Below are 12,801 nucleotides of genomic sequence, written 5' to 3'. Positions count from 1 at the left end.
TGCTGTTGTTCTATGCATAGTTTAACCGAGAGCACTTAAAAGATGCAAAAAGCTTTCAAAGAAAACAGAATTAAAAGACAGCAGAGTAAGGCGGTAAAAAAGCACTCCCCCGTCGAGAATTAACCACTGTCGCCCGTGTGACTGGATATAAAAATAACTGATTTGTTTTTGCCCAGTCTCTGGAAGCTTCAATGCGATTATTTTTCCTTCCTTATTTCTTCATTCCCATGAATTTACTCTGTAGTAGAGGAAACACGAAAGTGGGAAATTGCAGGCATTCTCCCTGAGCACACACCACTGGGGATGTAGCTCAGTGGTAGAGCGCATGCTTCGCATGTATGAGGTCCCGGGTTCAATCCCTGGCATCTCCACGTGCTTTATATTATTGTGCTCACATCGCAATCTTCTGTTGAGTGAGAACTCTTTGTCGGTGTTCATAGAGAGCCAGGTTTACACAATTAAGTTCAGTCACACACAAAGTGCTACAGTGTTGCTCTGCTGTTTTAAATGTACCTCCAAAGCATTTAGTTCTGTTAACTACCAAATGATTTGAACTAATTTAACGTCATATTCAGGAAATCCAGAGAACGTCTCCACACTTGTCGTGGCTGTTGAAGAAATCACCTGTTAAATCTCACCCGGGATTTCTTGAGAAATCATTCAGCGAGTGAGTCCTCCCTCTGGACTCCGCACTAAACTGAAAGCTGCGCGAATTCCTCACTGCGTGTCCTGTACTGTTACAGGTGCTCTCGTGTAGATGTGGAGCACAGCCATAAGGACACTTTGAACTTTTTCCATATGTTAAGGAAAAGGCAAAAGAGCATGAATAGTATTAATCGTTTAAAATATCCATGGTACAACTCGAGAAAGTACTGAAGGACTAAACAACGACTTTTGATGATTACAAGAGATTCAAGAAACACAACCATCCACACACGGGCTTGGATCCTGAACGCTTAAGTTAAGACCAAGCGAAGGATACGAACTGTAAACTCTCTTCACGTCTTACCGTTTGTGAAATAAAACAATTTCTTACTTTCTTAATAATTTCTTACTGCTGATAGACGATTTATTGCATTTTAACAAAATCACAATTACAAACATTTTGGGTTAAACTGTTATTCACACACTCTAACGAAGATAAACGTTAGTGTCTCCCGGTGTGTGAGCCCATTTCTAATAAGAATAAAAAATAAGTTATATAAATTGAATTGTTCTACTTTTTATACTTACATAGTCTTATTAATATTTCAGTTAAATATTTTCTTCTGTAGTAATACTAGTCTCGATTTACAATTTTTGGACATGGTGCATCTTAAATAACTTTGTTATTAGTTTCGGTTTTGGAAAATCGCGCCCAGAAGCTACCAAAACTGGTAATGCAATAGCAGCCTTCTGGGTGGAAAACAAAAAGTATTTCTTGGTATGAATCCTAGCTCATTTATAGGCGGCATTCTAGGACTTCTCGCTTCAGAAATCCTGTCAACGCATCGTACGTTTCTACTCCATCAATATCAGAAGTGTTATCACTACCAAACGCTAAGAATAGATCCTGGCAATACAAGATCTTCGTTGGAAAATTGTTTATTTTATTTTTTAAAAATATTTTCAATACCATCCAAAAAGTCAAGTTTCAATTGTATGCAACTGATGAGATCTCTCTTCGATGGAAGTTATAAGTACATCCAAAACACGTTTCTTGTGGATCCAGAAGAGGATCATTATGAGGCTCAAAACATGCCTGTCTATTCATTTTTTGAGGACGAATTGATTATTGAGGTGTAATCATTGGTTCAAAACCCAAATCATCTGCTATTGCTGCTGTTTCTTTGATAGTTTCTTCAAATCCTTCAATTGGTCTTCGATATCGAGGGATAATATCATACAAATTGTGGTTTTCTTTTAATCACCAATTTTATTAAAATTTCACCTTCTTTTACAGATGTCTTGCATGTATCACAAGATATAACAGTCCCCTTGCGTCCTCAGGTAAAATGTTTTAAAAAGTACAACAAAAGTACAATATACTGAACAGCATTTATGCTTACATGTATATTAAAATGAAGGTACATATACCAAGATATTAAAATACAATTGTACAGATTTGTGAAGTTTTCCACCAAATCTGCAGTGTAATTTTGAAGTATTATAGCTGAGAATGCAAGGTGAGTATGAAGATCAAATTCAATGAGTGAAAATGATTTTCTTGGAAGTTGCCGATGTTGGTCATTATTGTTCATTCCAGGTGATATTGACTTAGGTACTCAAATGTTTACTTGTTGTAGCTTGAAATGTGCAAAACACTCACATTTCTTTCAAATATAAAGATGTTTTACTGTATCTAGTGCTCTGTACTGGTCAATCTGGGTGCTATAAAATACCTATGGTTTGAGGTGCAGTATAAAGTGAATATTGGGGTGTCTCTAGTGCTGTGGGATGCTGCGTTTTAAATTGAGCAGCTCCTGAAGGCAGGACAAGGAGTCTTAGATAGATAGATGCAATTTCTTCTCATGGGATCCATAAAGTATCTATCTATCTTAACCTTTTGATTTGAAGGGAATGTAAATAACAGCCAGGTTGTCTCTTTGGTTGTGTTGTGTCTGGCTCTGTCGACAGTGCCTTTTGTTCCTTGTGTGGATTAAATCATACTTATGAATTGATCACAAACATTTAGGCATTCTCTCCTTCTGGGGTTGATTTTATCATTGTGAGTGGCCAAAGGTTTCTTATATATTTAATTAAAAGTCTTTAATTGTACAAAATTAAGAAATTACAAATGAATGACAAAATGATTTTAAAAAGTTTATTTTTAAAAAGGAAACGTTAAGAAAATGTCTTTACATTTCTGCACATCAGAAATGTTACATTCAGAATTCTATATCAATTAATCGTTTTATTTCAGAAACATATCATATTATACAAGAAAAAAGACTGAATGGAATAGGGAACTTTAAGGTCTCCCTGTTTTAAAACACAAACTGCAGGTCTTGTAGACAAAGTCAATGAGGACAGTGACTCACTGGTCAGAGCTCTCAAGTGACAGACAGTGTCAGTGTGGAAGCAGTGGAGTGAAGTGGACTCAGGTCACAGACAGTCTCAGTTCTCAAAACTGTTGTAAGACTGTGTGACTCTGTTGGTGAAGCTCTTCTGTGTCTAGACCTGCTGGAGGAGGTTCTCCCAGACAGCTCTGTCAGTCTCACAGCGCCCATCCTCTCCTTGAGAGTCATCCCCAACATCATCGTAGTCAGTCCTGTCAGGGGCAGGGGCTCCTTCTTCAGAGGGCAGTGTGGGCAGGACCCTGTCCACTCCAGGGCCAGGCTGGAGGACACCTGACAGAGAGACAGACTCATGATTTGTCAAATGAGCCAGTTATTGAAATAATATTGTTACATATTAGGATTATGAAAATTGTGAATATCAAAAATGACTGAGTAGATAAATTAAAAAATAAATTAATCATAACCCCCAACTTTTAAAGATTTTGCCAAGAATATACCCAAGCATTTGGTATAGTTAAAGGCACATAAGAGATTTGTTCTTTGGAACAGCTTTATTGAAAAAAAGTAATAGTTGAGACAATTAGTTAAATATTTGTTAACAACACTACACACAACATAAACATACAACACGCAATTACAAATTTGCTAACAAGGTGTTTTAGACACCTACATCCTAAACACCCAGAAAACCCTCAAACTGCTACCAAGTATTCAGCTTTTACAGAACACCTACTTAAAAGAAAGAGATAAACCAAACCTTCTAAACCAAAGACATTATAACCTACAGTTAAATCTCTTTCTTTGTGAACCCAATTGCTACAAAATGAATGGGAACCTATCTCCCTGTTCTAAAGATGCTCCCACTAGCAAGGAGAGGCACTTTTTAACTAAGGGATTATATAAAAAAGAAATAAAAGTTTCTAAAAACAACAGAAAGGCAAGCTCTCTTTATGAGGTTCAAAGACTAAACTCCAGTCTGGTCTTTCCAGTTGATCTGGACAAGTAGTAGAAGCAAGAAGTAGCTCTCGCCTTCTATCATTCCTGGACAGTTGATTGACAATCATTTACCCAGAACTTTATGGCTGCTTTGATCTCTGAATCTCACACCTCAGCATCTCAGCAAACATCTCCTTGCTTTGCAGCCACTAGCCATGTACAGTAATTGGAATTGGAATTGATGACATTACCCAGGTGTACCTAGATTTTTTAAAACACTTACATAGTCACAATAGTGTAGTGAATGGGGATTTTAATTTTCTGTAACAATCAGAAATTATAGCAGTATATTTTGAGAGTACTTGTAGACTTTTAGGAACTAATCAAACATAATAATCTATAGTCTCACACATATATTCTAACCAGACAATATACAATTTATTGATATAATCATAATTTGCATAACAAACAATAAGCATAATAGAACATACTGTATCTGAGAAGTACTCTGCTTTGATATCAATGGCTATTAGTGGGCTAACAGTTATAGTATACAGAATAGATGTTACAATATTGTACTCAAAAGCATTTAATAGGTTTTTTTAATTCAATTGTATCTTTTTGGAAGAATTGATGATTCAGTGTAGAATTCACTTATACTTATGAAGTATCAATGCTCTAAAACCACAGTGAGGAAGACCTAGTAATTTCTGAGCCTAGTAATTCTCTCTGCAGTCAGAGGTCTTGGGGAATCTAAAGCTTTGTTCTGCCCAGACCTCATTCCCTCATCATTAATCAGCTGCTGATCAATTTAAATCAATTTAAATCTGATTGGCTAGGTGTGTCAGTAGGTGGGTTTCAGTGACACTGTGATCTTTGTGATCTAACTTTGTACAATTCAGGTCACTCAGCCTTTATTGGCTGTTATTGATCCTTGTAGGACATGACAGAGTGAAGCTACTGCTACTGCAAAATGCCTGATTCCCCCCTGTCTTGGATGACAGTGCAACAGAGATGGATTACTGGAGGTTATCTCTCTCATCCCTGAACTACCTAACCCACACTGAGCCCCCTGGCTGTAGCCCCTTTTACCTGAAGTGGGGTCTCCCTCACCGTCGCCCACATCACTGTATCCAGAGGGTGTCTCATCAGAGAGGAGTCTCCCTGTGAACAGAAGAGCAGGTCAGTAATGGCTCTGTCATTCTGACACAGACTGGCCTGTAAGAGACCTCTTCTCTTCTAGGTAGTGTTTATTTGCAGATATGAAATTAGGTTGAGACTAATTTCTAATGACAAAGGCTACTGTGGGCTGGTACAGGGGGTACTCCTTAGTCTTATTTATAATAACTCACCTGACACAGTGTCTGGACTCTGGGGCACAGTGATGGCATCATCATAGTACTCAGGGGCCTCTTCTTTCACAGAGAACATCAGCTTTCCTAAAGCACACAGAGCACAGCATCACTGTCACACATCAGCACACTGAGTTATCTAGAGCACAGGACTGCTGGAGCTCATCAGAACACACTGATTAACTGAACATCACACAGGATCTAAAACTCCAGGCTCTAAGTACAGGAGATCAGGGGGAACCTGATTTCCAGTCCTTGAACTTGAACTTGAACTTTATTGCCATATGTAACCGGTACTGGTACAATGGAATTCTTACTTACAGAAAGTCTCTCGATTATAAAACAAGTGTAAAAAACAAAACAAAGTGCAAACAGTGCATCAAGACAATGTACAAACAAACAATAGACAATGTGCAAGTAAACATGCAGACAGTTTGAATGTAAACAATACAGACGTGTAAACAATGACTGGAGACGTACAATTAATAAATTACAATGAGGTAGATGGTGATGGTGTAGGTGTGGTCCGAGGGGGATGGCTAAATGTGTTCGCCAGTCTCACTGCTTGTGGATAGAAGCTATTGAAGAATCTAGTGGTAAGTGTCCGTATGCTCTTATATCTCTTGCCTGAGGGCAGTGGGGTGAAGAGCTCATGCCCTGGGTGGTGACTGTCCTCTGTGATGGCCAGAATTCTACCACGGCAGCGGTCCTCATAGAGCTGTTTAATCTCGGTGAGACCGCAGCCGATGATCTTCTGGGCCATATTGACCATTCTCTGCAGTGCCTTTCTTTCTCGCGAAGAGGTGTTGCCATACCACACGGTGATCCCGTTGGTGAGGACGCTCTCGATAGTGCAGCGGTAGAAGTTCACCAACACATGTGTTGGCATCCCCCATTGCTTGAGGCACCTCAAGAAATAAAGGCGCTGCTGAGCCTTCTTCATGATAGAGTCAGTGTTCACAGTCCAGGTTAGATCTTTAGAGATGTGAATTCCCAAAAGCCTAAAGCTGGTGACTGTTTCCACTTCCGTTCCATCAATACTGAGTGGGCTGTGAGTGTGTGGCCTGTGTCTCCGAAAGTCCACTATTAGCTCTTTCGTTTTCTTTATGTTCAAGTCCAGGTTATTGCTATGACACCACCTAAGCAGCTGTACAACTTCATCCCTGTAAGTGGACTCGTCATCATCACTGATCAGTCCTATTATAGTGGTGTCATCGGCAAACTTGATGATGCGGTTATTGCTGTGTCTTGCTGTGCAGTCGTGAGTAAATAGGGAGTACAACCTTGGACTCAGACAGCAGCCTTGTGGGGTTCCAGTGCTCAGGGTGAGTGGTGTTGATGTTTTATTGCCTATCCGCACCACCTGTGGTCTCTCGATAAGAAAGTCCAGCAGCCAGTTGCAGACAGAGTTGCACAGACCTAATCCCCTGAGCTTTGTCACCAGTTGACAGGGTATGATGGAATTAAATGCTGAACTGTAGTCCACAAACAGCACTCTCACATACGAGTTCTTATTCACAACTGTCCCAACTGGGCATCTGGACTCTGAGGTACAGTTACAGCATCATCATAGTACTCTGGGATCTCTTCTTTCAGAGAGGTTATCGAGTCTCCTATTCACAACGAGTTCCTATTCACAACTGTAATAAATGTAAAACAATTCCTAGATTTTCAAATAAGATGTTGAAGGAAAACAGGGCAGAGAAAGTTTGGCTGTATTTGTACAGTGAGGGTGGTGATGTGAACCCTATGAGATACTGAAGAGGAGCCGGACACTGGCAGCAGTGACCCAGACTGAGTGTGCAGGGCTGAGATCACAGAGAGAGAGTCAGATTCATGTAACTGGTACAGAATAGTACAGACTCCGTATTCAGAGGCTTAGATCCAAGAAAGAGTAGAGAGATTCAGACTCTGTGGGATTGGTGCAGAGTTTCCCCATGTGATTGGACTGAAATAACCCACCTGACAAGGCATCTGGACTCTGAGGTACAGTTACAGCATCATCATAGTACTCTGGGATCTCTTCTTTCAGAGAGGTTATCGAGTCTCCTGAACCACACAGAGAGACAGAGAATTTACACTTCAGGACTCAGACTTACTTTGACCATAGAGCTGCAAAGTAATTGGAAAGTGTGATTTTAAATGTTTTGTGGTGTATAGTTAAGCCAAAACTCTAGGGTCGCTGATTTATCTGATCTGAAAGGCAGCATGCTGTTCCGCAGTCTCCTTTTCTATCAAAACCAATGAGAGCAGCACCCTGTTTACCACCCCAGTATTGACCAGGTCTAGTTTTGCTCAGCATCTATGATTTGCTGAGATAATGCTAGTGTGAGGCAACACTGAAAAACAGACTTTATAAAGTATCAAACACGTGTGGTTATATTTATATAATTCAGGATTTTCTACATAAGTTCTCTAAATGTCAGCGTGGTTTGAGGTGAGAGTGAGTACTGAACTGAAGACCTCCTCACTCCCACACTGAGCCCCCTTACTTAACCTCCGCTCACCTGGTACTGGGTCTCCCTCACTGTCCTCCACATCATCATATCCAGAGGGCAGCTCATCAGAGAGGAATCTCCCTGTGAACAGGAGGACAGATCAGTATTACCTGCAGTCAGACAGCAGCCTCACTGTCCTCTACTGGAAGAGAAGCCAGTGTGTGAGTTTGTGTTTATAAGGCAGATCCAGAATCGTGCTGTGTTGATTTTCTTCACTTAGTTTGACACCAGTTGAGAAAAAACCCTACAGGTTAAAACTAAAAAATACCCTTTTTGTCAGAAACCAGTTGAGTGAGATTTTCTACAAGTGTAAGTCCTCAGATTTTCCTTAGAGGGTGGAGACTAATTACACCTGAAGACTGTCTCCACTCACCTCTCCTGGGGGCGCTGTAGGTTCCCTCTCTGGCCAGTTTGTACTCTATTTCCTCGTAGACGGCATCATGATAGGGGGCGAGTGCTCCCTTAGATAGGGCTGTGTGAGGAAACAGACACTCAGGGTTAACATGCAGGGAGAGGAGTACAAGATAACAATTTTGTCACTCCTAAACCTATTTTGGACATTTGAGCACAAAAATGTTATGATTCTGGATTTGCAAATTTCCTGATATCTCCACCTGTAATTGTTGCTAATCTTTTTCAAATAATCTTTCTTAAACTTCAAATGGATTTCTCTACACTATTAAAATTGCTCACATCCAGCACACCTTTAAATTAGACAGGTTTTACCTCAGGCAATTGTGATTTTAAAGCAGGTTTATTCCTCAAGGTAATTATGTAAATATAAGTTCCATGTGAGTGACAGAACTGACCACTAGAGGTCACTATGTGGATGGAGAGTTCCCTCCCTACCTTTCCTCAGATTCCTGTTCTGGATCAGCTGCCCCACTAACAGGGCCAGCACCACGAAGAGCAGAGCCCCCAGCAGCAGGAGGACCAGGGGCGAGGCAGACAGGCCTCCCAGCGGCTGTGTCTGGGGTGTTGTCCTGGTTCTGCCTGAGAGAGGGGGAGACAATGGATGAACAGGGATCAGGAGAGGTGCTCTTGGGCTCATATATGCTTCGACAGATGGAATGTCCTGTTCTCCTCATGTTCCCATATGGGGCTATCATGGCTTCAGGGTGAACCCAAGATCAACGAAGAATAGTTAAGAATTCCAAATCTAAACCACCAGGACTGTCAGTAAATCAGTGATGAAAGAGAGGACACTAGCAGTAGATCTACACCGGGAAACTGAAAACACTGATCTTCACAATGAGGGAGGAGAGGAGACACTACAGCAACACTGGGAATCTGAAGAGACAGAAAGACAGGAGTTATCAATGACAAGGAGGATTTATGTTCACCTGTAGCTGTTGTTGGACTGGCTGTTGTCTCTGACAAACCTGTAAAAGAGATAGGAGAGCTGTCAATATATTGCCTTTGGTTTTACAGCAGGTTGAATCCACAGTGGTCTTAATAAAAAAAAATCTTTACATTTGTTCCTTGAGGTCAAATCTAGGATTGCTGGATGAATGGTGTCTTGTTCGGAATTAAAGCCTAGTGCTGTTCACATACACAGGGCTACAAAATATCCAAATCTTGTGACTGATGATCTTAGTTGGTTCAGTTAGATATTAAGCAGTGATAGAGTATGGGTGACATCAGTCTAACTTCTCCATTGATCTGCTACCTTGTTTATCTACAGTTCTAAGACTATCCTCACCTGTACAGGTAACCCCTGCATCCTCCTTGTGTCGACAGTCGCTCTGATTCAGTCCAGAGTGACAGCAGTCCCACAGGTGAAGCTCACTGCCTGTGCAGTTCACCTCGTCCAGCCAGATTGCGCCGTTTCCTGGTCCGAATGAGGCCTCTATTGCTGCACTCACTGCATCCCCACAGCCCAGCTGTCTGCAGACCACCTGGGCATCCTGCAGGTCCCAGGAGTCGTCACAGACTGTCCCCCAGGAGCCCTCATACCGCAGCTCCACCCGGCCAGAGCAGTTAGTGCCTCCAACCAGGCGCAGAGCCAGTGGGACTGAAAGTCAACAGAAAGGTTATTCAGTGTCATTAGATCTGTGACTGTAGACGAGAGCAGAGAGGTTACTGAGTGTCTTCAGCTCAGTGACTGTAGTAGAGATTAGTGAGGTATAGAGTGACCCTAGAAGAGAGCTGTATGGTTACTGTTTCTCAGCTCAGGGCTGCAGTGTCTCTGACTGTTTTACACACTGAACTCACCTGGGCAGTGCTGCTGAGGCTGCTGCTCCTGAGGGGCTGGAGTGCTTCTGTCAGCTTCTTTTCTAGGACCTTCAAGAATTAATAGTCATATAAAAACATTATTATTATAAAATGAATAACAATGACATTGCTTTCATTTTTATACATGTTTGGATATAAATTTATAATAATTCAATTGAAAGCTCTTATTATGTTCTGAACTTGGCAAAACACTAATCCACAGAGCTGCTCGAGATAAAGACAATCACTGCAGAGCTGTTTAAGAGGAAGGCAGCATTACTCTTCACTCTCTACCTGAGCAGGTGATATTAGCCACTTCTTGGTCTGTGCAGTCATTCTGACCCCAGGGGGAGGAGGGACACTGCCACAGGGAAGAGTCATGTTTGCGACAGGAGACAAAGTCCAGCCATTTGGGGTCCGGGCTCAGCCTGGAGTTTGTCTCTCTGACGGTGCCCTTGTCTCCACAGCCCAGCTGTTTACAGATCACTGCAGCTGTGGAGTCAGTCATGCCGTTCTGACACACACTGCCCCAGGTGCCATTGTAGTAAACCTCTGCCTGTCCTGAACAGCCTGCAGACAGCCTCAAGAGAGTGTGATCTGTCAAGACAGCAGGGAAAGTCAAAGGAAACAAACCCTGACAAGACAGCCCAACGTTTCATTCTGAACTGGTAAGAAACAACTAGCAATGAAATGAAATGAACATGTAATGAAACAATGACAGCTGTACAATAACACAGTTGACATGAAGGTGACAGGCAGGACTGTGTGGTTCTGTTCATTCAGAATCTGGACAGTGCATCACACAGAACTTTAAAATCCCATTACATGATCAGGTTCTGACCCAAAACATCATTCTGATCAGCTTGGCTATTCAGCAGCAGCACAACTAAGAGACTGAGGCATGAAAGTAGAACTCTTGGCTCAGGATGAGCGGTGCAGCGTTATGAATGGAGAAAACGTGGCTCAGGGTGACATTTAACACTGTGTGGGTCATCAGGATCTGACCAGAAGCCATTCTTGGAACAAATCAAAATGAAACATTTGAGGCAGAAAATCATGAAAGATAATGGCCAAGACAAATACACCCAAACAGACAACAGGTCTTATTGATGTGAGAAGTTTAAAGTTTGGACGCTAGATTTTACTGGAGGACTGAGATGAATATATCCCCATTCACTAGTGGAGGGGAATTTCTCTTGAGTTTCTTTCTCTCTTTATTTATTTTTGCTGGGATGTGAATATGTGCATTCACAACTGTATCATAAATATAAATATTTATTTTAAAATTAATTCTGCATCCAGCTCAGTCTTTTCCTCAACAAGATGCATTTAAGCACTCCAGATGCAAACCATATCCACAATGTGGAATTCCAGTATGTGGATTATTTTATTTAGTTAACTTACTGAACACAAGATTCTCACATTCTCACAAGTCAAACATATTTAGGCACTCTAGATGCAAGCCATATCCACAATGTGGGATTAAAGAATCTGAATCATTGTAATTTTAATTATCTCCCCTACCTGAACACAGGATTCTCAGATCCTCCTTGTGTCCACAGTCATGCCGTCCCCACCCTGCTGAGGGACACTCCCACAGAGACGACTCGTTCCCCAGACAGCCCACCTCATCCAGCCAGATGGGTCCAGTTCCCTGGCTGAAGGAGGCCGGCACTGGGGCACTGAGGGCCGTCCCACACTGGAGCTGTCTGCATAACACCTGAGAGTCTGCCAGGTCCCAGGAGTCATCACAGACTGTCCCCCAGGATCCATTGTGATAAACCTCCAGCCTCCCAGCACAGTCACCTCCTGCACCAACCAGCCTGAGGGACAGCTGATCTAGGAGCAGAGAATTAGAGGTTAGGGGTCCAGAGGTCAGTGCAGTACTAAGAGATCACCATGACCTGCTGTTACAAGTTGAAGATTATCTCGGCCCACTAGGCAAAGCAGATACAGTTCAAGTACAATGTTTCTTGACTTTTGATTAATTTAATATATACTTATTGTAACAGATTGTTCATAAGCAGTATACCAGATAAGTTACTTTTCTGACCCACTGCTGGGCACAGAGACAATAGCTCCACCGGTGACAAATTGCAGTATTCAGATAGATGCGTTTGCTGTAGATCCCAAAGACCCTAGTGTGTTTGTGACACACAGAAAAAACTGCACACACACAGCTGTTGCCTCACTGACTGATCTGGGATTCCACTGAGCAACAGAGACATCAACACACACTGAGAGCCCTGGAGATACAGAACAGGGGCTAATTCATACCTGGTGTTTTGGAAAAGGGAACAGCTGAAGAAGGGAAACCTGTGAAACAAACAGAGAGAGAGAAAACAGACTGTGAACCATGTGTGAGAGGTGCAGTTTAGCACCAGAAATGAAACTAGAATTAAAACAGCACTGATGTGATTAAGACAGTCTTCAATCTCTCTTTACCTGCTCCAGGTGAATCTCTGGTCATATTTGAGTCTGTAAAACAGAAGAAAGGAGCTCATTTCTGTCCACAGGAGTGATGTTTCACCAGTGCAGGGTCAGCTGTGTGTGGGGCTCAACTGTACATAACATCTGTAATTATTGACTTTCTGAGACTCACTTTCTTTTCAGCCTCCTGTTAAATAGGGCTCCATTAATTAAACTAATTAAACAGTTCAGGTGTTAATTACGGGATACTGAGATCCAATACTTTCTTTCATTTTTAGGACAGTGATCTCAATATAAATGTAAAACAGATTTATGTCCACAGTGAATTGTTGTACCTAATCATCTGAAAAAAAAATGACAATGAAAATGATT

The 12,801-nt window shown here is 41.7% G+C and overlaps 1 protein-coding gene and 1 non-coding gene across 2 annotated transcripts; one reads left to right on the top strand and one right to left on the bottom strand.

The window, feature by feature from the left end:
• Window positions 1–299: 299 nt before the first annotated feature.
• Window positions 300–371, top strand: trnaa-cgc (transfer RNA alanine (anticodon CGC)). Its single transcript has one exon. It is a non-coding gene; the product is annotated as a tRNA-Ala (tRNA).
• A 2,459-nt stretch (window positions 372–2,830) lies between these two features.
• LOC148671454 (antigen WC1.1-like) lies at window positions 2,831–12,591 on the bottom strand. The gene is made up of 14 exons (XM_088631049.1): window positions 12,445–12,591; window positions 12,277–12,315; window positions 11,524–11,838; window positions 10,294–10,596; window positions 10,000–10,068; window positions 9,488–9,799; window positions 9,129–9,167; window positions 8,635–8,778; window positions 8,159–8,257; window positions 7,795–7,866; window positions 7,250–7,336; window positions 5,288–5,374; window positions 5,028–5,099; window positions 2,831–3,329 (listed from the first exon to the last, which is right to left on the bottom strand). Exons 1-14 carry the CDS (start codon window positions 12,467–12,469, stop codon window positions 3,154–3,156), a joined length of 1,839 nt encoding a protein of 612 aa, XP_088487175.1. The 5' UTR covers window positions 12,470–12,591; the 3' UTR covers window positions 2,831–3,153.
• Window positions 12,592–12,801: the final 210 nt, after the last annotated feature.

This window comes from Lepisosteus platostomus, chromosome 5 (genome assembly GCF_059453375.1).
Source record: "Lepisosteus platostomus isolate fLepPlt1 chromosome 5, fLepPlt1.hap1, whole genome shotgun sequence".
NCBI classification, from domain to species: Eukaryota; Metazoa; Chordata; class Actinopteri; order Semionotiformes; family Lepisosteidae; genus Lepisosteus; species Lepisosteus platostomus.
The sequence above is the reverse complement of the archived record's forward strand: the minus strand, read 5'-3'. Positions and strand labels throughout refer to the sequence as shown.

Bases quoted from the DNA above. Each gene is read 5' to 3' on its own strand.
- LOC148671454 (XM_088631049.1), bottom strand. From the start codon at position 12,469: ATGACCAGAGATTCACCTGGAGCAG. The intron at 9,800-9,999 runs GTGAGTTCAGTG...GTTGACTTTCAG, and splicing joins GCCTCAGCAGCACTGCCCAG to TCCCACTGGCTCTGCGCCTG. The intron at 5,100-5,287 runs GTGAGTTATTAT...TTCTGTTCACAG, and splicing joins GAGTCCAGACACTGTGTCAG to GGAGACTCCTCTCTGATGAG.